Here is a 25,900-nt window from a genome sequence, read left to right as displayed (position 1 = left end):
AATCATCAAAGTCCCCACAACTCCCTATGTAGGCCTGCTGTCTGGGTGGGAGGATGCTTTCTGTCTTGGGAAGGGGAAGATCTGAACAGTTCTCACCAGAAATCTCAGGGACCCTCCTGTGCATCCCCTCTATACCCCCCATTCCCGAGAATGCTAGCCTCTCCACTGCCCCTCCCACCATCCCCTTTGCTCCTTCCCGTCACTGTCATCCTCTCTTCCGCACGTCTCTCCTGCTTCTAGCCTGCTGACTCCTGCCCTTTTCTCTTCCCCCTCAGCCCCCCTTGTGGTCTTTCTGGGGGCCAGAAAGGCGATGACTCAGCCCCGGGACAGAAGCAACCCTTCCCCCAACTGGAGCCACCCTCCCCTCAGGCCTGGGTAGTGAGGACAAGCCAGGCTGGCTCCCCAGGGAAGGGGCGAGGCTCAGAACCCCAAGGGGCAAAGCAAAGGATACTTGGACGGTAAGCCCTCAGGCATGGCCATCACGTTAGGGCATGGCCATCTTGACTCCTGGGATACCCTCCTCCTTTTGGCCTTGGGTGGGCTCTGGGGCCAGTTCAATTTCCTAAATAGGATAAGAGGTGCCTGGGCGTACATGTTCCAAAAATGGTCCCTTGAAGAGAAGGTAGAGTGTTCCCAAACAACAACTGACCAAGGGGTCCGGGCAGTCCAAGGCAGAAAGGGCAGGAGGGGGAACTGGGCCCTTCTCTGGAATTTCTGCGGGGCTAGGGAGGCAGCTTTCAGTTCCATATAAGGAAGAACTTTGCAACAGAGCTGCTCAGAGAAGGAACGGGAGGCCACGAGAGTGAAGTCCTGTCCCCCTGGAGGTGGGCGAGCAGTGCCCAACAACCACTTTGGGCGTGTAGTCAAGGAGATGCCCAACCTCAGACAGCACTCCAATCCCAAAATGCGTGAGCAAACTCAGGTTCCCCAGCCAGCTTCCTCCTGGGCCCGGCATGTTCAGCGTCCAGTCTGAGCGCTGTCCAAACCCAGGACCTTGCTGAGTAGTCTGCAGTCTGCAGTCTGCCAGTCAAGGTCACACGGCCAGTGTCAGAGGTGGACCCAGATCCCTGAAGACTTGACCTGGGGCCCCGGATTCTGGAGGCTGCACTCAGAGCTGCCTCATGCTGGGTGCTGACATAAGCTGCAAGCACCCTGTGCACCTCTGGGGCACCCCCCCCGACACAGCATCTACCTGTCTACTCCAAGTCCTCTACTTACACTAAAACCCTCAAGGCAGGTGCGGGGAAGAAAAGGCAGCAAAGGGGCCCACAGATGGGCTATTCACTTGTAACTCCCTTCATCCTATTGTTCACATCTCCTGAACCTTCAGGATGGGGTCCAGACCTCCAATGTGCCCCCGCCTGCATCCTCTCCCAGGCATCAGTATTTCCAGTGCTCCCCGTGGTCTTCCCCACTCTGTGCACACTGCCCTCTCCCCAGAGCCACCCTTGCCCTGAATCTCCTCTTCCCTTGGCTGCCTGCCCCGTCCTCCATGGCCCATCTCACCCACGCCAGGCCACCTCCTCCAAGCAGACTCCTTTACCTGCCAGCCAGAAACTGTCCCTCCACTTCTGGCCTCCCACAGCATTCTGGCCTGGCCCTGTCAGCGCCCAACCGCACCGGAAATGGTCTTTCACATAGACTGGCAGTGAGGCTAAATGGTGGAGACCGTGGGCTCTGGGGTAGGAAGCAACTGGGATTCTTGAGCAGGTCCTTCAACCTTGCTGAGCCCGTTTCCTTATTGTAGAATGCTGACTGCTCTTGTCCCTGCCTCCAGATTGCCGTGAGGGTAAAATAAGATGACTTCATGTTTTGCAAAATGGTTTAGAAAATGACTCTTTCAAAACCAGCCTCTGCCATTGGCCAGCTGTAGACTAGGTCATCTGTCTCAATCTCTTGGAACCTTAGTTTCCAACTCTGTAAAATGGGGTTAGTGATACTATCCACATGCCATGGTTGCTGAGGGCAGTAAATGAGAGGATGTAGGTAACACATGTCATAAAAATGCACCTAAAATCACTGCTCAATCACTGATTGAGCATTCAAAGTGACAGGCAGGGTACTAAATGTCAAAGTGCAATTAATAGCAGACTTGATTCACAATAATGTTAAATAATGAAGAGGAGGGGCTTCCCAGGTAGTGCTAGTGGTAAAGATCCCTGAAGACTTGACCTAGGGCCCTGGATTCTGGAGGCTGCACTCAGAGCTGCCTCCTCATGCTGGGTGCTGACATAAGCACCTCCCGCCCTGCCAATGGAGGAGACATAAGAGACCTGGGTCAGGTCCCTAGGTTGGGAAGATCCCCTGGAGGAGGGCATGGCAACCCACTCCAGTATTCTTGCCTGGAGAATCCCAAGGACAGAGGAGCCTGGTGGGCTATAGACCACAGGGTCGCAGTCAGATAGAACTGAAGCAACTTAGCATACACAAGGCATGCTTGTGGATAGGAAGAGGATAGGGACTTCCCTGGTGGTCCAGTGGATAAGGATGCACCTTCCAATGCAGGGGACATGGGTTCGATCCCTAGACGGGGAACTAAGATCCCACATGCCGCGGAGCAGCTAAGTGTGCATATGAAACTAATAAGCCCATGCACCTCAACTAGAGGAGCCTATGGGTATCCACCAAGAGCTGGTGTGCCATGACTAAGACCTGAAACAGCCAAACAAATCTTTTTAAAAAATAATGAAGAGGATCATGATGGTCAGGCCTTCCCTCCACAAACTCACCTGCCACCTGACAGAGACACAGGCCTGGCCCCTGGGGCCCCTCTTGTGCCCCTGGAAGCCCCAGCTGGGAGAGGATGCCACCTTCACCCTCTCCCCGACTCCCATGGCATCTTTCCTCTGTAATCCACGCCCTCCACTTTCACGGTAGCAGCCACCTCCTGCACTAGACAGTGAAGCCTACGAGGGCAGAACCCCAGAGGCTTGAGTGTTGACACACAGCCACTCACACTAACATACACTGGAGAACCCTTGTCGGTGAATGACCGGCTGACGGATGAGTGGTCATGCCGGGCGGATCCACACAGCCTGGCGGTGCTACCCCAGGGTCTGGCGGCCCCCGCCCCGCCCAGGCTCACCTGCTTGTACTTGTAGAAAAGCAGCAGCAGCAGCAGCAGCAGCAGGGCCATGATGGACATGCAGGCTGCCAGCACCGGCGTGAAGAGGGGCTCATCGCGGGGCTTCGTGGAAGCTCCTGCATGAAGGGGCGGGACAGAGGAGTGAGCCAGCCGAAGGGGCCTTTGAGACCCCCTGCCCCACTGAAACAGGCCACTGGCCTGGAACACGGTAGGTGCCCCCCAAATTCTCGTTGATTGAACAAGGTGTCCTCTCAGCAGGAAGCCTGCAGACCCTCCCCCAGCCAGGGGCAGGGAGAACCCCCCACCTCCAGCCCTGCTCACGCCCAGCTCTAAACCCTACCCAGACTCACAGCCTCTGCAGCCGGGGGAGCCCCTCAGGTCGCGCAACCCACCCCCTGCCTATACAAGAAGCCTCTGGGGCTCAGCTGTGACTTGTACACTCCCCCAGTGTGGAGGCTCATTACCTACACCTCTGGCCAGCTTGGACGGAGAGACCTTCTAGAGGCTGGACTGAAATCCGCCTCCCCAGGAGGTCCCTGCGGCATCCCCGAGTGCCCTCTGGGACCACACACCCCTCCGAGAGTCTGAAAACCAGACTCATGGACCCAGGTCTTCTCTTCCCACATCAGTAGCCCCAGTTCCCTTGATGTGTTGGGAAGGACCTAATTTCCACCCCCTGGCCAGATCAGCAGCATGAATCTGAGACTCAGCCTCACTTCTACCTCTTAGGAGGTGTGAGAGCAAACCTGTGACTTCTCCCGAAGCCTCAGGTTCATCATACCCCAAGAGGGAAGGCAGACTGTACTAAAGCAACTTCCCGGGATTAGGCGAGTGCACTAAAATAATGTTTGCAAAGGGCTTAGCATGATGCCTGGCACAGTGTAAGCCTTCAGCGAAATGTTGGCTTTCTTATTTGTAATATAGGACCACCAGCTTGAGACAGAGCCGCCAGGGCATGTGGAATTGGGACTCCAAAGGCTAGGGCCCCAGGAGCCCCCTTGGAGCCAAGCAGAGGCCCAGTCTGTCCTCTCTGGGCCTGGCACACAGTGGGTGCCGAACCTGCTTTTCAGAGGCCTGAGGGTGCTGTGGCCCTGTACAGTCTCGGGCCTTTCAGAATCAGAGAACTCACCCACATGCAGCCTTTGTGCAATGCAGAGAAGGATGCGTCTTCCTCCAGACGAGGCTGCTGCGGCATTTGTCCCCCACCCCCACCGCACAGCGGCCCCGGGTGGATAGGATTGTGTCTCTGATGGAAGGGAGTCCGGGAAGGGTGGGAAAGGCCAGCGAGGCTGGCCCTGGGTTGGGAGCGGGGCCTGGGTTCATTAGTCGCCTGTCCCCGTCACCAGACTCTAAACCCAGGGGAGGCCCTGCTTCTCTGAGTCTCAAATACACACCTGTAAACTAACCAGTCAGCTCAAGTGCAGGAGTAAGAGCGGAGGGGCCAGACTAGGCTGCCGCTGCTTTCTCTCGAGATCTCTGCTTCCCCTCTGCCCTTCTCCCCCTACTACTCCAGCCCTCTGGGTTCTAGACTGCCCATCTTGCAGCCTTTGGTCACGAGGGGCCTAGAGTCACCCACGGAGAGCTAGAACTCGGTACGGCTGGGATCCACTCGGCGCTGGAACTCTGGCCCTTGGCTCCCAGGAGTGGGTGGGGGTATTCCCCGGGCCCCCGCTCCTGTCGCAGCCTGGAGCAGGGGTCCCAGGCTCACCTACGGAGATGGGCCCCAAGGCCGCGAAGGTGTTCCCCATGCTGTTCTGGGCTCTGCACTCGTACGTCCTGTTGGGTTCCAAGGTCCCCGGGGTCAGCAGGCTCTGGACGGTCACCTTGCGGAAGGGCTCCTGGCGCAGGACGTCAGGGTTCGGCTCCTCCAGGACCAGCACGTGGGTCTTATCACATCTGGGAAGCGCAGAATGTGGTCAGAGCTTTGGGGTGCCCAGCCCCCGAGCCCAGGTGAGGAGGGAAGTCACTTACCTGTTGGTGTGGCTGCTGCACTGCACCCACGTCACATTGGGCCGGGGGTACCCCGAGGCTTCACAGAGCAGGGCTTTAGAGCCGTTGGTGAAGGTCCACATGACTTCTACCTCCGGGGGGTCTGAGGTAGAGAGGGCCTGAGTCTCCTCGCCTGACCGCCCACCCTGAGCCTTCTCTGCCCCAGCCCAACCTCCCCCAGCTCATCTATCTGGGCCGCCCCAGGAACCCTGTATCCCCAAGCCCTTCTACTCACAAAGAAGGGTGAGTTCAAAGGTCAGGTTATCTTCGCCTCTGGCATTTCTAGCCTGGAAGGAGTAGAGGCCGGCCTCGGAGGGCTTCAGGCGAGGCAGGGTGAGCTTGGAAGTGTATCTGTGTGGGAGGAGCAGGCCGTCTGGGGTGAGGACAGAGGGTTCCAACAACCACCTTAGAGGGGGTGGCTTTATTTTTGGTCAAGGGTCTGGGGCATGAAGGCCTTGGCTGAGCCAGGTACCCAGGCTGGGTCCACTGAGACATGGAAAAACCACCAACCCGATTTCCTTAATTGTCCCTCTCATCCGCAAAGCACTTCAGTTCTGAGATTTAGTAGAGGCGGTGTCTGTAAAGTGCCGATGCTGGGAAGCACCTCACAAGCCTCGCTGAATATATCTCCTTTCACCACCACCACTGGGCTAAACAGTCCTTGCTGAAAACGCCAGTACCTGGTCAGCTTCTATTCCCAAAGCGCCAGCCCTGCCAGGAGGGGGCTTTGAGAGGAAAGGGAGGCAGGATACAGCCCTGGGGCTCCAGAGACCAGGGCTCAAGTCCTAGTATTGCATTTCCCAGCTGTGTGACCTTAGGCAAGGATACTTAACCTTTCTGTTCCTTTGTTTCTTTTCCTGAGCGTGACACTTAGAGTAATTAATTCACCGACTCAGCCTAAGGGTTAGAGGGATCTGTATTCAGAGAGCCTGACTCATTGCAGACATTTGCCCCTTTATTGGAAAATATCTGCAGCCACTACTAGATTAAAACACATGGTATTTACTCAGCCAGTTCGTTGGCATATAGAACCCCTCTAACATGTGTCAATTCTTGAGATAACTAATACCTGCTTCTTAAACTGAAAGAATTTAACTTTTTGCATGAGTCAAAATCACCATGATGAACACACCTATCACATGGCCTCAGTTTGGGGCCCTGTGCTGAAAGGCCCCAGATTACCGAGTTCAAGGACACCTCTCTGGTTCCTTTCCACAGTGTCCCTATTGCTTACAGACCCCTGAGACCTATCCATGGATCAGCCTCCTTCCAGGGGTCTGCTGACTCCAGTTCAGAACTTCTGCTTTAGCAGAGAGGAAGCTAGAAATCCTGGCTGGAAAGGACAAGAAAGGAAGTGGGAAGAGGAAAATGAGGACAAGGGAACATCTTTGTTGATTCTGATGATCAACAAACAAGAATCCAGGAATCGAAGAGGTTTGGGCTTCCAGAACTAGAAAGAGAACTCCTGAGAGTTTGGAAGTCGGAAGATGTCCGGGGATTATCCACCAGAGGTGGCAAGCAGGTCTCCCCAAGTGAGCCCGTTATGATGGAAATACAGCCTGAAGACTGCATTGAGGACTCTGAGGCTGCGTTTAGACGCTGCAGGAAATGGTTCAAAACTGAATTAGGGCTGTTCATCACAGCTGTGGGGAGACGTGATTGCGTGTACACCACATATTTGCTGTCCTTAATGGAGCTGTACTCCCTCATTCAAATGGTAGAGGAATAGATAAAGAGAATGTGGTGTGTATATACAAAGGAATATTACTCAGCCATAAAAGGGAATGACTTTGGGTCATTTTTAGAGATGTGGATGGACCTAGAGACTGTCATAGAGAGTGAAGTTAGTCAGAAAGAGAAAAATAAGTATCGTATATTAACACATACATGTGGAATCTGAAAAAATTGGTATAGATGACCTTATTTATAAAGCAGAAATAGCAACAGACATAGAGAACAAACATGGATATCAATGGGGGAAGTGGGAGATGGGATGAACTGGGAGATTGGGATTGACATATATGCACTATTGATACTATGTATAAAATAGGTAATTAATGAGAGCGACTGTATAGCACAGGGAACGCTACTCAATGCTCTGTGGTCCTGACCTGAATGGGAAAGAAGTCCAGGAAAGAGGGGACGTGCATATACGCATAGATGATTCTCTTTGTTGTGCAGGAGAAATTAACGCAACACTGTGAAGCAGCTACGGACGGGAGTGTGTACATGCTCAGTCGTGTCCGACTCTGTGACCCCAGGGACTGGAGCCTGCCAGGCTCCTCTGCCCATAGGATTTTCCAGGCAAGAATACTGGAGTGGGTTGCTGTTTCCTTACTCCAGGAAAAATTTTAGAAATAGAACCGGGCAGAGAAATTATTATTTTCACATTTGTTATCAGTGTACCTCCTTAGGGAAGAAACTCTCTTGTTTAGAAACCACCTGGTTAGGTCACTTTGGACAGGAAAGAAAGACCCTGAGGAGAGAGTCCACAGGAGACAAAAAGACATTTCTAAGATGCTGTGCACGTAGAGTAAGCAGGACTCTGGGAGTGGAGGGTGGGGGCGTGCACAGGCAGACAGACCTTTATAAGGAGAGTTTTGATCCAGTGGAGGAGAGTAGCTGGTGAGAAATTCTCAGGGGTGGATGGCCACAGGCTTTTAAAGAACTTTCGATGTATCTGTGACTGAGAGATATTAATTCCCTCTAGTCCCCCAAACCTGTGTGTGAGGCAGATACCTCGTGCAACTGCCATCAGGAGTGTGACTGTAAGTGGAAATCATGGGGACGGTCTTCTGCATTTGGATTAGTCACAAAAGAGGAGAATGAATAAGCTCGGGAGAACCTGGGTGACTGTCAGAATGCACACACCCAAGAAATGGTAGAATTCTTGAGGAGGACATTTAATTTCCCAAGGATACAGCACAGAGGCTACACTAATGTCATCTACATCTCAAACACAGATGACTGACGTTGAGGCTCTACATAGTCAAGAAAACTGAGACCAAGAAATGGGAAAGGACTCACCCCCTAATCAAGGTTGAGACAGGACCCAAATGTGCTGACTCTTGGTTAAAGTATTCTCTGTCTGGCTGTGGGCCATGCAGATGGGAGCTAGTGGGTGGTACCTGTATGTGTCGTTGGTGATTACAAAGTTGAGCTTGGGCTGGGAGCCAAAGAAGGGACCCTCATAGGTCCAGTTGAAACTTTGCAGGCTTGGGTAGGCCTCCACCTTGACTCTGAGTTCGAGCTTCTCACCCACGGCCACCTCTTGGAGGAGGTTCTGCTCAGAGGTTAAGTTCAAGTAGGCACTGTCTGGAAAGCAGAATGCACAGAAATCTGGCATGAGTGGGAAAATGTCTGTCTGTGTGTTCATTTGGTGATCCGCCTGTGGATCCAGTCTTTCAGCTGGACCCTCCCTGAGTACCTAGCATGTGATGTGCCAGTCACACGGACCCGACCTGTAACCAAAACTTGCCCTCTGTCATATTTTTCCTGCCACTCCCGCCCCTCTCAAAAGCCCAGGGCTTTAAACTCTTCTCTCCAAGTTCCTGAAAGAACCCGGGCAAATTCCTATCCTCCTTGCCACCTCTACCTCTTTGTTTACATAATAAAGAGATTAATAGAATATATCTATCGTGTTATAACTGTATAGAATGTTTTCTAGCAGCTAAAAAGGTCCCCTTTTCTGGTAGTAGTTTATAGTTCCCCTTTTTCTGGTAGAAGTTTAATCAATGCAACTTCCATATCCAGTTCTAAAGTGGGCATGTGACCCAGGCCAGCCAATCAGGGTAATCTGTGCCCTTTGGACTGTGGTTGGTTTGGGGGTAGGAATGAGTGAGTCCATGACACTCATTCCTATTATTTCTGTTGGGACTGGAGGAAAAGAGAAGCTTCCATCCCACTGGGGTTTCCAAGCTTGGTGCTGCCCCACAAGAAAAATATAGAGCCGAGGGCTGGGAAGCAATAGACTCTTGTCTACATCTGAACATCAAAATCCAACTGTCCCGGAAGCTCATACCCATGTTTTGTTTTGTTTTGCTTTAGCTATAAGGCCAATAAGATCCTCTTTTGGTGAGGTCAGTTTGAGTTGATTTCTGCTACTTATACCTGAAAGATTCTTGACTGGTTCCTTCATTAAATGTTGCATGAATTAAAATCAAGCTACTCTGATTGAATTGCAGGCAAAGGAGAGGTACCCCCATCCACAGACTCTCCATGCCACTCATGGATGCTTCTGAAATGCTTTCTTAAAATCCCAAGGCTTTGTAAAAATCCCTGGACTAGATCATCTCTCAGGGCTCCTTTTCTTACTCAAGTCTATGAAATCTAAAATTCACTCTTCTAATCTGATGTTCCTGCTCAAAAAGCCAACTCTGATTCCCCATTACCTCCACTATTCAGCCTGGCATTCAAGGCTCTTCTCAATTAGGTCTCCCTATGAAGTAAGTGAAAGAGGAGAGTGAAAAAGTTGGCTTAAAACTCAACATTCAAAAAACTAAGATCATGGCATCCAGTCCCATCACTTCAAGGCAAATAGATGGGGAAGCAGTGGAAACAATGGCTGACTTTATTTTTGGGGGCTCCAAAATCACTGCAGATGGTGATTGCAGCCATGAAATTAAAAGACGCTTACTCCTTGGAAGGAAAGTTATGACCAACCTAGACAGCATATTAAAAAGCAGAGACATTACTTTGTCAACAAAGGTCCGTCTAGTCCAGGCTACTGTTTTTCCAGTCATCATGTGTGGATGTGAGAGTTGGAATATAAAGAAACCTGAGCACAGAAGAATTGATGCTTTTGAACTGTGGTGCTGGAGAAGACTCTTGAGAGACCCTTGGGCTGCAAGGAGATCCAACCAGTCCATCCTAAAGGAGATCAGTCCTGGGTGTTCATTGGAAGGACTGATATTGTAGCTGAAACTCCAATACTTTGGCCACCTGATTCGAAGAGCTGACTCATTTGAAAATACCCTGATGCTGGGAAAGATTGAGGGTGGGAGGAGAAGGGGATGACAGAGGATGAGATGGTTGAATGGCATCACCAACTCAATGGACATGGGTTTGGGTGAACTCCAGGAGTTGGTGATGGACAGGGAGGCCTGGCGTGCTGCGGTTAATGGGGTTGCAAAGAGTCAGACACAACTGAGCGACTGAACTGAAGCCCATCTAGCCATGGCCGCTCTTCCTATACAGATGTGCACACACAGACACACACACAACTCTCCACCCATCTTGGTGTCCTCATATCCCCAGAACACCCCACAGTAGTTCCAACCTGGGCTCTTTGCTCAATCATGTCCTCTACCAGGAACTCCATATTCTTCCTTTCTTCTATTTAGATCCTTCTCATTCTCTAAGACCCCCCCATCAGGGAGACTCCACCCATCACTCCAGGCTAAAGGAGTACTCCCTCCTCTTGATTCGTTTTGCTTTTTTTTGTTTGTTTGTTTTGCTTTTTTAAAAACTGAGGTATAATTGATGTATAATATTTGATAAGTTTCAGCTATCCAACAAAGTGATTCACAATTTTTTAAAGTTATATTCCATTTAAAGTTATTATAAATGATTAACTATGTTCCCTGTGTTGTATAACACATCCTTGTAGCTTATTTATTTTATACATAAAAGTTTCTACCTCTTAATCCCCTACTGCTATGTGGCCCCTCCTACCTTCCCTCTCCCCACTGGTAACTGCTAGTTTGTTCTCTGTGAGTCAGCCCCTTTTTTGTTATATTCATTAGTTTGTGGTATTTTAAATTTTTAAATTTATTTATATTTAAAGGATCTTTTTCCCCAAGTTTTATTTATTTTAATTTTTTGGCCGCATCCTGCAGCGTGTGGGTCCTTAGTTCCCCAACCAAGGATTGAACCCACAGCCCCTGCATTGGAAGGTGGACTCTTAACCACTGGACCAGAAGGGAAGTCCCTTTGTGGTATTTTTAAGATTCCACATATAAGCAATATCATATAGTACTTGTCTTTCTCTGTCTGACTTATTTCACTTAGCAGGATAACCGCTGCGGCCCTTTGAGATTGTACAGTCATTAGGCACCACATCTACACTACTTCAGGCTTCCCTCGTAGTTCAGTTGGTAAAGAATCTGCCGGCAGTGCAGGAGACCTGGGTTCAATTCCTGGGTTGGGAAGATCCCCTGGAGAAGGAAATGGCAACCCACTCTAGTATTCTTGCCTAGAGAATCCTGGCAGGCTACAGTCCGTGGGGTCGCAAGAGTTGGACACGACTTAGTGACCAAACCACCACCACCACCACACTACTTCATGCATCTGGTCCTCCCTTGGTAGCTGTCTTCTCTCTTCAAGCTTGTGAGCTTTGAGGGCAAGGCTGTTTTCTTCTCTCTTTCTCCCTTAGTCAGCCAGCCAACCATTCATTCATCCAAACTCCAACCACTTCCTATCACCTCCACCATATCCATCCCTAATCAAGCCACCATCACCTCTGGCTCAAACTAGCAGTAGTTTCCTAACAGTTTCCTGGCTTCTACCCTCGTCTCCCAATAGACAATCCTCAACAAAGCACCAGAAAGCCATATTACATCTTATACTCTCAAGTCAGATCATGTCACTCCTTTGCTCAAACCCTCCAATGGTATCCCCTCTCTCTCAAGAGGAAAAGCCCAGGTCTTTATGTTGGCCTCCCAGACCTTCCCCTTCACCTCTGACGTCATCATGTACTACACTTCCTCTCAAGCTCCACCCAGCCACACTGGCTGACTTACTCCTTGCATGTGGTGAGCTCGGACCTGCCTTAAGAACACTGCTTTCCCTCTGGCTGAAGCTCTCTTCTCCAAGATTCTACATGGTTTGGTCCTTCACCAACTTCTAGTCTCTGCTCAAATGTCAGTTTCCCAGTAAGTCTTCCTTGATGATCACTCAATTTTAAACTGAAAACCCTATCAAATTATCTTTTTCATAATTTACTTTGTTTATTGCTTGTCTTCTCCTAACTAGAATACAAACTCCATGTGGGCAGGGCATTTTCTCTCTCATTTGTAACTGGATCCCTAGCATTGAAAACAATCTAGAGGGAAGAGTGAAGGAAAACAACATCTGTTGAGTGATTACTGTAGGTCTGCACTGCAAAATGGATAGGATTAGACTCCATAACTGGGAGACAGTTCACTGTTCTCCTCTCCTGCCTTAGCCCTCAGAGCTGCCGGCCCAGGGTGGGCCCACAAGAGAGCTTAGGTGCTCCTGCAAGCCTGATGTAATACTTGCTCTGTGAGGGTAATGATTCTTAGGCTTGCCCTCCCACCTCCCCTCGGGCTCCCAGCTTGATACATGAGGTATGGCCAAACTGAAAGCACTCTGAACCTGTCCACCCTGAAGAAGCTGCCCTCTGCTCTGGAGTCTCAGCCCAGTGACTGTCACGGCCTCCTCCCCAATCACTCTGGTCATCTCGGCTCCTTTCTGCTTTGCCCCAGCAGCCATTGCCCCTCCTAGATTGTTTTGGATAACAGACTCTCCGGGGTCCCCACCACAATCCAGCACCCTTCGCCATCTCTGGCCTGGAGCGCCGCATTAACTGCCCTGATGGGTCTCTGGCCTCGAGTCTCCTGTCCACTCCACGTGACCTAGGGCTGAGCTTTCTCAAATGACACCTCCTCAGGCACACTGAGCATTTACTCTGTGCCAGGCCCTGCCCCAGTTAGTTCAGATACAGTCAATGAATTCTCAGAGCAAACCTGTGAGACAGTTACTGTTAGGATCCCCATTTTGCAGATGGGGAAACAGTTTAAGCAACCTACCTAAGTCACTGGTGGAGGCAGGCTGGAATGTGGCTCAGGACTGTGGGCTCCTGATTACCACTCCTGCATCTTCTGTTCCATCTGATTTCATCACTCTCCTCTTAAAACCTTTGACACCCGCCCACCAGAGATGATGCAAGCTACCCGTTCAACTTGCTCTCAGATACTACCCTCAGCCCCGCTTTCCTGTGACCACCCCCCCTCAACCCCTTCGCGTCCCTGCTGTTGTCGGTTTCTCTGGATGTCTCTGTTGCTCTTGCTCTCTTTGCCTTTGAGGCTTGCATATGCTGTTCCCTCTGCCAGAAGTGCTGTTCCCTTTTCTTCCCCTCCCCTCTGCCTGGCTAACCCACCTCCATTCTTCTGGTCCCAGCTTAGAGTCCATTTAGTCCAAGTCTTTGTTGGGGAGTCCCTCTTGGAGTTCCCAGGACACCTCAGGTTTCTCCCATGCCCACCCAGGGTGACTGCTGTCTGTTCACATGCCCATGTGATGTGAGTTCCAGGCATGAAGGAATGAATGAATGAGTCCAGGAGGGAGCAAAGTCCAGGAGGGAGCTATTGGACATCAATCCCAAAACACAACAAAATGATGCTGGAATGAGATGCAGCCATGTACTGTGGGACCTCCAAGGTGGGAGAGAGGGAGGATTCTGAGAGAGGAAGAATCAGAGGGCTGACACAGACATGGCTCCTCAGCCAGGCTGAGAAAAGGGGGATTTTAGTGAGCTATTCTAATAGTGTCTGCTCCTTTTTTTTTAACATCAGCTCCCTCTTTCTCAATCACCTTACGCACCCACCTTGCTCCAGGATCCATGCTGACCCTCCCCCACCACCCCGATGCTCACCTACCACCCGGAAGACCATGGAGGTGGAGTGGACGCCCCGGGCATTGGTGGCCACGCAGGTGTAGTTGCCAGCATCTTGGAAGACTACGTGATCGAGTTCGAGGGTGAGGACTTTTTGATAACGGTTGTCACGGAAGTCGGATTGTTGAGAGATTGCGAGCTGCAGCCAGAAGGAACAGAAACGCTGAGGTTGTTTAGGAATTACAAAGAGCTGGGTTCTAATTCTCAGCCTTTAAAGATTACTATCTGCTTTTCTTTAGGCTGAGCTGTGAGCCTTAGTTTCTTCAACTGCAAATTGGGACTGACACTGGCCCGTGTTCCTAGGGTTGCAGTGAAGAGTGAGTGAGATGGAACATGCAAATGGCATAGGACTAGGCCTGGCATGTGGAAGGCATGCGGAGGAACTATGTTCTTAGAAGCAGCCTAATGCCATTTCCTCCTGAGAAAACCCCCTTTTCCTCTCTCTAGAGTTGTTCTGAAATAATTTTTACATTCCTGAGCCTCAGAGATGGCCTTGGAACCCCTTGCAAAGTCAGAAGTGAGCTGACACATGCCTCTTGTCTACAGGCTAGGACAAAGGTCATGGGTCAAGGGGGTGCAATACTGCCTCCTCCCTCTCCCATCACAAAGTGTAGATGCAGGAGCCTGAGACTTGCTTCTGCATCATCTACTGACCAGCAGTGAGACCTTGGGTGAGTTACTCCCCTCTCTGGTCCTGAGCTATGCCCTCAGCTCCCAGTGCCAGCTTGAGGTGGGGCCTGGAGTGCCAGGAGTACAGGCAGACCCACCCCCCCACCCCCGCCCCCAAGGACTGACTTTTGTGTCTCCACGTTGAAGGAAGACGTCAAAGTTGACATCAACGTCGCTGGCTGAGCACATGATCTTGGCAGTCTCTCCTTGAATCCGTACCAGCTCTGCAGGCTCCAGTGTCAAGGTCGGAGGTCCTGGGATGACTGAGGTCGGGGGAAGGCACCCATGAGGACCCAGGCCAGAGCTGTCACTCTGCTTCCTGACATGGGCCCAGGCTCCCTTCCCAAATCCTGGGAGGCAGCCATGACACCTCAGTTTTCCCCACAACAAGTCCCATCTCCTAAATGGACCTGGAAGAGTCCCGTTGGCTCCATCACCAGCGCCTCTCCCCAGTCACACCCTTTCCCTCTGCTCTGGACTCCCGCAGCCACCTGGAAGGCCTCCCTGCTTCCTCACAGCAGCCAACGTGAGCTCCTTACAAGGAAGATTGGATCACGCTCCTCTCTTGTGCTAATAATGTTCAGCGGCTTCTCATCACTCTCAGACTAAAAGCTGCAGCCCCTCGTACCTCCCCAGACCCTGCTCCTGACCTGTATGCACTTGCCACCCCCTCACTGCTCTGCAGCCGCTGTGGCCCCTCCCACCCAAGACGTGCCCTTGCTCTTCCCTGTGGGAATGCATGATCCATGCAACAACCACACTTTGACTGGTTGTTCTCATCTTCACATCTTCAGCTCAAACATTCCTCAGAGGGGCCTCCTGTCACAGGTTAGCTGAATTAGCTTCGGGCTTCCCAGGTGGCACTAGTGGTAAAGAACCCACCTGCCAACACAGGAGACGTAAGAGACTTGGGTTCAACCCCTGGGGTCGGGAAGATCCCCTGGAGGAGGGCATGACAACCTGCTTTAGTATTCTTGCCTGGAGAATCCCACGGATTCCCCTGACCAAATCTCTTCAGCTTGGTTTCTTGTTCATCACATTTACTTGCTTTCTCTCTCATCCGTCATCCCCAGTAAATGAAGGTGATATCCCTAGCAGCTAACCCAGTGCCTAAAACATAGTGGTAGTGGTTTAATCGCTCAGTTGTGTCCGACTCTTGCGACCCCATGGACTATAGCCTACCAGGCTCCTCTGTCCATGGGACTTTCCAGGCAAGAATACTGGAGTGAGTTGCCATTTACTTCTTCAGGGGATCTTCTTGACCAAGGAATCGAACACAGGTCTCCAGCATTGCAGGCGGATTCTTTACCAACTGAACTATGAGGGAAGCCCTAGCTGATGAATTAACATCTGTGGCTGCTGTTGAAAGATAACCTGACTCAGTTTCTCAGGGTCAGATGTTAAGGAGCTCACTCATGTCACAGAATCAAGGCAAAACGAGGGCCCTAGAATCCCTCTGCAAGGTGGGCTGTAGGAAAAGGGCCTGCCTGGCTCCTCTGCACACAAAGTGGGTTCCCTTGGCTTCCTGGACAGGTTTCGTGGGCTCAGGGGTGGCCAGCTCTGCCACTCTGACCCTGGCCTCATTACAGGTGCTTGCTTCCTGTCTCAGGCTCAGATTCTGATCCTGGGGTCCTGCTGACTCCCACCAGTCCTCCCAGAAACCAGAATCCCATCTACCAGCCCAGCAGAAATGAGGTGGGAGCAGACAGGAGAGACACTTCACCACCACTGATGCCTCCCAGCCAGAGGCGTCCCGTGCGCCTGGGCGTTGCTCACGGTGCCCCCCTCCTGTGCTCAGCACCCAGCACCTGGTGGGCCCTGAGTAGGAATCCATGTCTGAAGGGGTGGGAGAGCTTCGGGACCGCCTTCCATTCCTGGAACATCCGAAGCCTGTTCCCAGCTCACGACTGTGTACCTGCTGTTTCCTCTGCTGTTTCCCCCTTCTCATAATTCACATTTCCGCTCAAATAAAATGTCACTCTCTCCACGAGCCCCCCCCGCCACACTCTATTCCACCACCGTGTTCAGTGCTTTTCATAGCCTATTTCATGACCTGAGACTACCTTGCCAGCTGAGTTATCAGCGTACGTGCGGTCTGCCTCCCAGCACCCGACACCTCTCGGTCTCGCTCCAGAAGGTGCCCCATGGACGACACAGGCACGACTGGAAAGAAGAGGTGAAACGAAGCACCCACCCTTACTTCCCCTCTGGCCAGACACCAGCTCTTGGGTCCACCCTGTCCACGCACCTTTCTGAACTTTAAGCCGGATGCTGAGGGACTTCACCATCCTGCCGGCCACCCGAACACTGCACTCATAGTCCTGGCTCTCAATGAACTTGGCCTTGTGGATGGTGAAGCCATACCAGGGCGAGAAGGAGTAGCTGGTTTGGCGCAAGACAGGCCGGCCGCGCACCCGCACCAGCGAGACGCCCGCCTCCAGGGCCGGGTCGGTGAGCAGACAGGGCAGCAGCGCGTCCTGACCCTCCAACACTGTCACTTCCTCGGCCAGGACCCTCCAGGGCCGAGCAGGATCTGGGGAGCACGGAGATACAGGGTTACAACTGCCCCCCCTCCGCCAGGCTAACCGGTCCCTGGACATTGGTGACAGTGAAGCTCAGAGATGTTCTTCATTTGCCTGAGGTCACATAATACCAAGGAAGCTCAGCTGAGGCTTGGGGGCTCTGTGGCCAGGTCCAGCCCCACTATTTAATGCTGTGTGATCTTGGGCAAATGACTCAACCTCTCTGAGCGTCTGGAAAATGGGGAGGAACGAGAACCTTCTCACAGGGTTGCTGTGAGGAATGAAATTAGAAGCACTGCCACAGGTCCTTGTTTGTGGCAGGTTCTCAGAAAACCTGGAGCTGGTTTATTATGATGGTTCACGTCAGGGCCCAGCCCTCTTGGGCATTCCTGGTGGGCCGTGCTGGGCTAGTCCTCTTGGGAGGGGACTCATAGTCCTCACCTTTGACGTAGAGGTGGATAGTAGCAGTGCCCGCCGAGGGGTCTCCAGGCTCCGTGCAGCGGTACGTTCCCGTGTGTATGAAGGTGGCATTGTTTGTGGTGAGGATGCTTCTGGGGGCATCAGAGTCCAGAGTCCAGTAGGGGGAAATGGGGCCATCCCACTTCACGCTGCCATTGCTCATACATCGCAAGGTCACCGCTGTGCCTGGCTCCACCACCAGCTCAGGGCCACTGGGCTCTATCACTGGGACCCCGTGACCTGGTGATGGGAAGTGGCAAACAGAAACGAGGGCTGAGGTGACACCCCGTTGGCTGTACCCTGCCTCTGAGATGGGTGCTACTCTGGCAGGGTGCTTCTGGTTCTGGGGTTCAGCTGCGACCTGCAGGATCACCTCGAACAAGTCCCTGCCCCTCTCCGGTCACTCACTCAGGCCCTACCCCAAACCTTCTGTGATGGACTGACATCTCTGATGTCTCTGAGAGAAGGGGACTGGGGGCTTTCTTGGCCTCCCACCCAGCCACTGTCCCGTGGGGGCTACCCCAGCCTCTGGCCTCGGCCTTCCTGGCCATGACTGCGTCATTCTCCCCAGGAGTGGACTCCTTTGGCCTGATGTAATAAATGGCCTGCATTCCTGCTACGAAGTCCAGCACCTAGCTCAAAGAAGGGGCTTCAAACAAGCAAAAGTGAAAGTCGCTCAGGCGTGTCTGACTCTCTGCGACCCCGTAGACTGTAGCCCACCAGGCTCCTCTGTCCTTGGGATTCTCCAGGCAAGGAAGAAACAAATGAATAGAATGTTTGTGGCAAAGTGCTCTGAATTGATTCACACGAGGAAGAAGAAAAAGGGGCTTCCCTGATGGTCCAGTGATTAAGACTCCGAGCTTCCACTGCAGAGGGCACGGGTTTGACTCCTGGTGGGGGACTTCCACATGCCACATGATATGGCCAAAAACAGATAAAAATGCATATACCTTTAAAAAAATATCTTAAAGAAATAAAAGAAGAAGAAAAGGGGTGTGGGATCTTAACATAGCAGAGCTCAGAGTCTTCTGGTGTGCCTTCTCTCATCACTGGACATCTGGTCTGTAGCACAGTGGGGAGGTTCAGAGGCTCTGTGCCTCAGTTTCCCCACTTAAAAAATGGGGACCAAAATTGTACCCATTTATTGGGATGTTGGGAGATTTAAATGCACAGAAAGCTTTAGAACATCACCCGTCACCAAATATAAATAACTCAGCAAAGGTTAGCCATTCTATTTACTATCTAGTCTACCCCCAGAAGCCCACCATAACATCCCAGCCCTGCTGTGTTTACTAGGGGGACAATCTCTTTTAAGGAAAATTTTCTTGAAGGAGAAAAGAGAACTTGAAACTCATCTCAGGCCCTCCGGGAAGAAGGCCCGTTGCCTCTGCAGTGTCAGCACTTTTCCAGGGCCTAAAATAGGGGTAAAGGAGGGAAGTGAGAGCTGATTCAAGGACTTGGAGGGGCTGCCAGGCGCCCTCCAGCCTGTGCAGGAGGAAACACATTGCTGGCACCCGGCCTAGCCCCCGTTTCCGCTCAGCCTGCAGTCCTTCTCCCAAGGAGGCTCTCACTTCTGCTTCCTGGCCACTGTCCCCTTTAGGGGAAAGACCCCTTCACCCCCTGAAACAGGCAGTACCACCTGCTGGGCACAGGCATGTCCCAGGCTGTGGGACCCGGATCTGCCACTGACCTACGAGGTACCCCCCTACTGAGTCCAATCGGTCTGTCCCAGTGATGGGGCCACGGACATCCCAACCCTGAGGGAACTAGGAAAATTCAGGGACTCTTCATCATCTTGCACAAAAGCTTCTTCTTAAAAAAAAAAAAAAGTATATTTATTTATTTGGCTGCATCAGGTCTTAGTTTCAGCATGTGAGATCTTTTGTTGTAGCATAAGTGCTCTAAGGTTGCGGTATGTGGGCTTAGTTGCCACATGGCATGTGGGATCTTAGGTCCCCGACCAGGTATTGAACCCACTTCCCCTGCATTGGAAGGTGGATTCTTAACCACTGGATCACCAGGGAAGTACTGCACAAAAGCTTCTTAAATGGGTCTTTCCATCCCACTACACCCTGCCCTCATCACAAACCCCAGAATCAGAAAGATCCTGTCAAATTATTTCAGGATGACTTAATTTATGTTTTGATTTTGTACACATCAGAGATGTGCAGGCTGTCTGCCCAAGCTTCTGATTCGCATAAAGGATGGAGTGACCAGGGAAATACTGCGGAAACCAACACCTGGGGGTTGCAGCCAGGCTTCCTTGTGCTGCTGACCACCAGGGAGAGGGGCAAACATCGTTTTGGGCAGGCTGCTGGCAAGTCCCAACAGAGCAGGTGCTGGCCTATCCCTGCTGCAGCCATGCAGGGCATGGGGTGGGGGTGGGGTACTGGAGGGAAGAGCTTGACTGTGGGCTCATGTCAGCCAGTCGTCACTCAGTCATGTTTGACATTTTGCGATCCCATGGACTGTAGCCCGCCAGGCTCCCCTGTCCATGGAATTTTCCAGGCAAGAATACTGGAGTGCATTGCCACTTCCTCCTCCAGGGGATCTTCCTGACCCGGAGATGGAGCCCGAGTCTCTTGCATCTCCTGCATTGGCAGGAGGATTCTTTACCATTGTGCTATGCCAACCTGCGTCTAAAACTTGGCTCTTCCGTGCTAACTAAGTAGGCTGCTTAACCTTTGACCCTCAGGCTACTCTTTCAATGAGAATAATCCGAATTTCCACCTCTGAAAGGTCCTGGGAGGATTCAAGGAGGTGATAAACAACCTCTGCCTGAGTCAGCTCTCCTGTCCTGTGTTACTGCTTCAACTACTACTCTCCTAACCTCCTCTCAGATCCTCACACTCTCACAGCTGAAGTGCTAACTTTCAAAGGTCACAGCCTACGCCTGTCACATCCCGCGGTCTCAGATTCTGTGACTTATATTCCGCTTCTGCCCCTGCTGGGTCTCACAGGCGCCTTCTCCCTCCCCCGCCCTTCCCCTGTCTAACTCCAGCCTCGGCCTCCTGGAAGTGCAGTCAGAGAGGCATTATCTTATTTTGTCCTGTCGTCTCGAGTATTCATGCAGGACAGGGCTGACACCCTCAGCTTCCGCTCCAGCTGCCCACTGCTGGCTTGACTGGAGGGAAGGAAAAGCTTGCTCAGGCCTTTACTCCCTGGGTAGGGGCTGGACCCCTTCTGCCCCTTCACCCCACCATCTCTCTCCCCAAACCTTCTCACCCCCTCCCACTTGCTTGGGAGACCCCCCTCATCATCAGCTGCCAGGGTGTGCCCCCACACCCCCCACCTCTCCCCCAACACACACACACACACACACACACACAGTATGCCAAGGTTTGGGGCACGGCCTCCTCCTTGGCCCAGATTCTTAGCAAGTTTCTTTTGGTCTCTAGGATACACTGATTCTGTCCCTTAACTTTGTCACAACTGCTCCTCACTCATCACTGGTCTACTGAAAACATAGGCTTCCAGCTTGCAGTCCCCATTTCTTCTTTCCTTGCAGGCGAGATGCTGGACAGCCCTTCCATCCCCCATCAGTCTCCCACAGGCATTTTCTGGGCAGGAAGATAGGACAAAAGAGTGAAATAAAACCCACAAAGCTTTCTAGGATGAGGGGAAGAGTCTCTATCTTAATTGAAATGGTGGGGACACAAGCTTATATACTTGTCAAATCTCATCATAGGGACACTTAAGAATCTGTGCTTTCTACTACATGTAAATTACATCTCAACAAAAGAGGACAGACTTGCAAGCCCAGTGGAACTGATTGGGCCCAAAAAAGCCCTTCAGTGGGCCAGCTCCTCCTCAGGGACCAGACACACCTATTCCTCAGGGTCTTGCAGCCACAGGATTGTGGGAAGGCTGGAGATGCTGCTGCCTTCCTACCCCACCCACAGTCCCCATCCTTCCCTAGAGTTCCTCCAAATATGCAATAAAATTTAGGGACTTCACTGGTGATCCAATGGTGAAGACTCCACACTCCCAGTGCAGGGGGCATGGGTTTGATCCCATATGCCGCACAGAGTGGCCAAAAGAACTTAACATGTGTTTGTTGGGCCTACTGTAGATACGAGTCCAGCACCCAGCCCCCAGCTTCAGTTAGGGACCCTGCTAGCAGGAGATCCTGCATCACTGATGCTGTTTGGAGGGATGGGATTCAGGTGGGGTCTGCTCCATAGCTCTCTGTCCTGAGGCCCCGCAGCCTGTGTTTGGGAGGATTTCAGCCTAGCAGACCCTCAACTGTCCTCCCCCGAGACAAGCTGCTAGCCCTGTACTCTCTCATCCAAAATTTACCTCTCCTGAGCCCTGGGCCAGAGAGGCTAACCTCTTACCTCTCCTTCTGACCTCTTGCCCAAGCTGCCCAAGGAAGGACCATTGCTTCTTCAGATCCCTCCAAGTCATATCCTGCCTAGTTGGCCTCGTGAGTCCCAGGCTGGCAGTGCCAGTGGAGCCATGAGGGGCTTTCTGGGCCTCTCTGCTCAGTGTAGGTCTGGACCAGCGGCACTGGCATCTCCTAGGAACTCACTGGTCATGAAGAATCTCAGGTCACACCTGAGACCGATCGAGTCAGAGTCTGCACTGTAACAAGATCCCTGGGGGATCTGTGTGCACAGTGGGGTTTGAGGAGCATTTTGTCTGGTCCATCACCCCCAACAACATGCCGTTGACCATTCAGTAGGCACTAAAGAGCCCTGAGGGCATAGGGATGTGTTCAGGACACAGGGACAGTCACCATCTGAGCTGGGCAAGATCCACAGCCCTGGCCAGGCTGGTTCCACCCCATTCATACCCGCTTTCCCCTCCACTGCCTTTCCGAAGCAGACACCCACACACCCGAAGTCCAGGGCTGGGAGATGAAAACACAGAGTGGGGACCCCTAGTGAGGGGCAGAGGTTTAGAGAGTCCTTCCCTAGGAACCCTGTCACAATCCCTCTCACCGCCGCCCCCCCCACCCCGCCCCCGCCAAGGCTCTGGTTCTGCTCTTACCATGCCAAGCTGTGGCCACCAGCAGGATCAGCAGGGTCCATGGGCCCATGGCCTCAGCAGGAAAGTGGCAGGCTGATGCAGGGCTTGCGGATAGGCAGAGAACAGGATTCTTGGACACTAGCTCTGACGGGACCAGACCCCCTAGACATGTGTTCCTCTCCACTGGCACTGGCTGTTTGTCTTGTTTTCCTCTTCCTTCTTCTCCTTGGGCTGATCCCCCTCTTCCTCTTTTAGCTAGGCAAGGCAACCACAGAGTTTGGAAATCTTGGTTAAAAAAAAAACAAAACAAAATAAAGACATGACCCCCAGGGGGCGGGGTTGGAGTCAGGGTAGGACTGGCTAAGTTTGGAGCCCTTCCGAAGCCACCTCTAAGGGGCCCTGAGAGAAGAGACATGCCCAATGTTAGACAGGCAGTTGATTGTACACACGGGGGTCTCCAGAGCAGCAGGGGGCTCTTGCTAAGTGGGAAAGGAAGTTAGGTTGGTCTGGACAAGCCTGATAACAGATAGTAACAAGAAGCTTCCATTTACAGGACACTCACCAGCCAAACCTTTACATACCACTGTCACCTTTTGTTCCCACAAAAATTTTATACAGTAGGTACTGTTATCATTCCCATTTTACAATAGGAAAATTGAGGTTCAGAGAGATCAAACACTGTAAACTTGCCCAAGGTCACACAGCTACCAAATGGAGGTGGAATTTGGATCTAGACAACCTGAAGAGGATAAGATTGAACAGCATCATTGACTCGATGGATATAAATTCGAGCAAACTTCGGGAGATAGTAAAGGACAGGAAAGCCTGGAGTGCTGCAGTCCATGAGGTCCCAAAGAGCTGGACATGACTTAGCAACTCAACAACAACAACCTGACTATAGAACTGCCTTCTTCTGGACTAATTTTTACAAAGGGTTAAACTGTGCTGCTGTACTTCTAAGAAAATTAGCATTCCTCTGCCCCCTTTCTTGGATGCAATTGCATTTACCACTTTTAGTTGATTTTTTCAGTGTTTTTATTTCTATTTAAATGGCTATAAAATTAATTCTAGAAGCTAAAAAAAAAGAAAAAAGAACTACTCAATAAACATTGATCCAGGAAAATGATTAATCTTTCCATAGACTTAGAAATATAAGTATTACAAATACATTTCTGTCTTAGCAAAGTGTTTTGAACCTTTACAAATCATGAAAACAAACTAAAAGATGTAGAAACTCTGACCAGACCTATAAATATCAAAGAGATTCAATCAATCAATAAAAACCACCCAACAAAGAAAAGCACTTAAAGAATTAACCCTGATTCATCTCAAACTCATTCAAAAAAATAGAAGATGACTAGGCAATTCACAACTCATTCTATGAGGGCTGCAGTAACTGATTCCATCAACAAAGAAGGATATCATAAGAAAACTATAGATGAATTTCTCTTATGAACCTAACTGCAAACATACTCAACCAAATTCCAGCAAACCAAACCTGACAGCATATTAAAATGATTATACACCATGATCAACTGTGATTTATCCAACAAATGAAGAGGTGGCTCAGTACAAGAAAATTGACATCACAATGATAGAATGAGAGGATTTCACATGATTATCTCAACTGACACAGAAAAAAGCCTTTAACAAAATCTAACATGCTTTCATGATAAAACCCCCAAAGACTAGAAATGAGAACAAACATCCTAAAAATTATTAAAAACATATATTAAAAAACCCACAGCTAACTCAAAGATAAAAGATTGAAAGCTTCCCTGCCCCCACACCTCCCACCACAACTTTATATCAGCAACAAGGCAAGGACAACATCCCTCACTATTTCTATTCAACATTATACTGGAGGTCTGAGTTAGAACAATCACAAAGAAAAAGAAATAAAATGCATCCAAATTAAAAGAAGTAAAACTTTCTCTCTTCACAGATGACATAAGCCTATATACAGAAAATCCTCCTCTGTCCATTGGATTTTCCAGGCAAGAATACTGGAGTGGGTTGCCATTTCCTCCTCCAGAGGATCTTCCTGACCCAGGGATGGAACCTGCATCTCCTGTGTCTCCTGTATTGCAGGCGGATTCTTGACCACTGAGCCACCAGGGAAGTTTTGACTTTGATTACACCACTACAAAATGTGCTTTTGCTTTCATCTAGTTAAAAAAAAAGTTCCATGTCCTTATTGATGTTCAGTAAAGAATGGATATGACTAATTTAAAGTGATAAAGTAATAAATCCGTAGTTCTTCAGGCACTCTAACAGATCTAATTCTTGAATCTATTTGTCACTTCCACTGTATAACCGTAAGGAATTTGATTTAGGTCATACCTGAATGGTCTAGTGGTTTTCCCTACATTCTTCAATTTAAGTCTGAATTTTGCAATAAGGAGTTCATGATCTGAGCCACAGTCAGCTCCCAGTCTTGTTTTGCTGACTGTATAGAGCTTCTCCATCTTTGGCTGCCAAGAATGTAGTCAATCTGATTTTGATATTGACCATCTGGTGATGTACATGTGTAGTCTTCTCTTGTGTTGTTGAAAGAGGGTGCTATGACAAGTGCATTCTCTTGGCAAACCTCTGTTAACCTTTGCCCTGCTTCATTTTGTACTCTAAGGCCAAACTTGCCTGTTATTCCACATATCTCTTGACCTCCTACTTTTGCATTCCAGTCCCCTATAATGAAAAGGACATCTTTTTTTTTTTTTTTTTCCTGGTTGTCTCCTTAATGCTTTTTTTTTTTTTTTTTTTTTAATTTTTTTATTTTGGAGGCTATACTTAAACATTTTCAGTTTTTGGTCATACATTGATATGAATCAGCCATAGATTTACACGTATTCCCCATCCCGATCCCCCCTCCCACCTCCCTCTCCACCCGATTCCTCTGGGTCTTCCCGGTGCACCAGGCCCGAGCACTTGTCTCATGCATCCCACCTGGGCTGGTGATCTGTTTCACCATAGATAGTATACATGCTGTTCTTTTGAAACATCCCACCCTCACCTTCTCCCACAGAGTTCAAAATCTGTTCTGTATTTCTGTGTCTCTTTTTCTGTTTTGCATATAGGGTTATCGTTACCATCTTTCTAAATTCCATATATATGTGTTAGTATGCTGTAATGTTCTTTATCTTTCTGGCTTACTTCACTCTGTATAAGGGGCTCCAGTTTCATCCATCTCATTAGGACTGGTTCAAATGAATTCTTTTTGACGGCTGAGTAAAATTCCATGGTGTATATGTACCACAGCTTCCTTATCCATTCATCTGCTGATGGGCATCTAGGTTGCTTCCATGTCCTGCCTATTATAAACAGTGCTGCGATGAACATTGGGGTGCACGTGTCTCTTTCAGATCTGGTTTCCTCAGTGTGTATGCCCAGAAGTGGGATTGCTGGGTCATATGGCAGTTCTATTCCAGTTTTTTAAGGAATCTCCACACTGTTCTCCATAGTGGCTGTACTAGTTTGCATTCCCACCAACAGTGTAAGAGGGTTCCCTTTTCTCCACACCTCTCCAGCATTTATTGCTTGTAGACTTTTGGATAGCAGCCATCCTGACTGGCG

At 50.5% G+C, this 25,900-nt stretch overlaps 1 protein-coding gene and 1 long non-coding RNA gene across 3 annotated transcripts in view; one reads left to right on the top strand and one right to left on the bottom strand.

The window, feature by feature from the left end:
- Positions 1 to 22,562, bottom strand: part of CSF1R (colony stimulating factor 1 receptor) — a 32,646-nt gene extending 10,084 nt beyond the window's left edge. Inside the window, exons 1-10 of one of the 2 annotated variants that reach the window (XM_043464985.1) lie at positions 22,349 to 22,562; positions 17,339 to 17,596; positions 16,624 to 16,908; positions 14,502 to 14,638; positions 13,686 to 13,845; positions 8,203 to 8,389; positions 5,310 to 5,425; positions 5,057 to 5,177; positions 4,794 to 4,981; positions 3,086 to 3,201 (exon numbers count right to left, since the gene is read on the bottom strand). In XM_043464985.1, the coding sequence (XP_043320920.1) occupies positions 3,086 to 3,201; positions 4,794 to 4,981; positions 5,057 to 5,177; positions 5,310 to 5,425; positions 8,203 to 8,389; positions 13,686 to 13,845; positions 14,502 to 14,638; positions 16,624 to 16,908; positions 17,339 to 17,596; positions 22,349 to 22,397 (1,617 nt within the window). In that variant the 5' untranslated portion in view covers positions 22,398 to 22,562. The remainder of the gene's footprint in view (positions 1 to 3,085; positions 3,202 to 4,793; positions 4,982 to 5,056; positions 5,178 to 5,309; positions 5,426 to 8,202; positions 8,390 to 13,685; positions 13,846 to 14,501; positions 14,639 to 16,623; positions 16,909 to 17,338; positions 17,597 to 22,348) is intronic. The other variant, XM_043464983.1, reaches the window with a different exon arrangement.
- LOC122439716 lies at positions 10,692 to 18,280 on the top strand. Its single transcript, XR_006268971.1, has 4 exons — positions 10,692 to 10,704; positions 13,147 to 13,148; positions 18,129 to 18,135; positions 18,181 to 18,280. It is a non-coding gene; the product is annotated as an uncharacterized LOC122439716 (long non-coding RNA).
- Positions 22,563 to 25,900: the final 3,338 nt, after the last annotated feature.

The sequence above is a fragment of the Cervus canadensis genome, chromosome 4 (assembly GCF_019320065.1).
Source record: "Cervus canadensis isolate Bull #8, Minnesota chromosome 4, ASM1932006v1, whole genome shotgun sequence".
NCBI lineage: Eukaryota > Metazoa > Chordata > Mammalia > Artiodactyla > Cervidae > Cervus > Cervus canadensis.
Note: the sequence above shows the minus strand (reverse complement) of the source record. Positions and strands in the feature narration are given on the sequence as shown.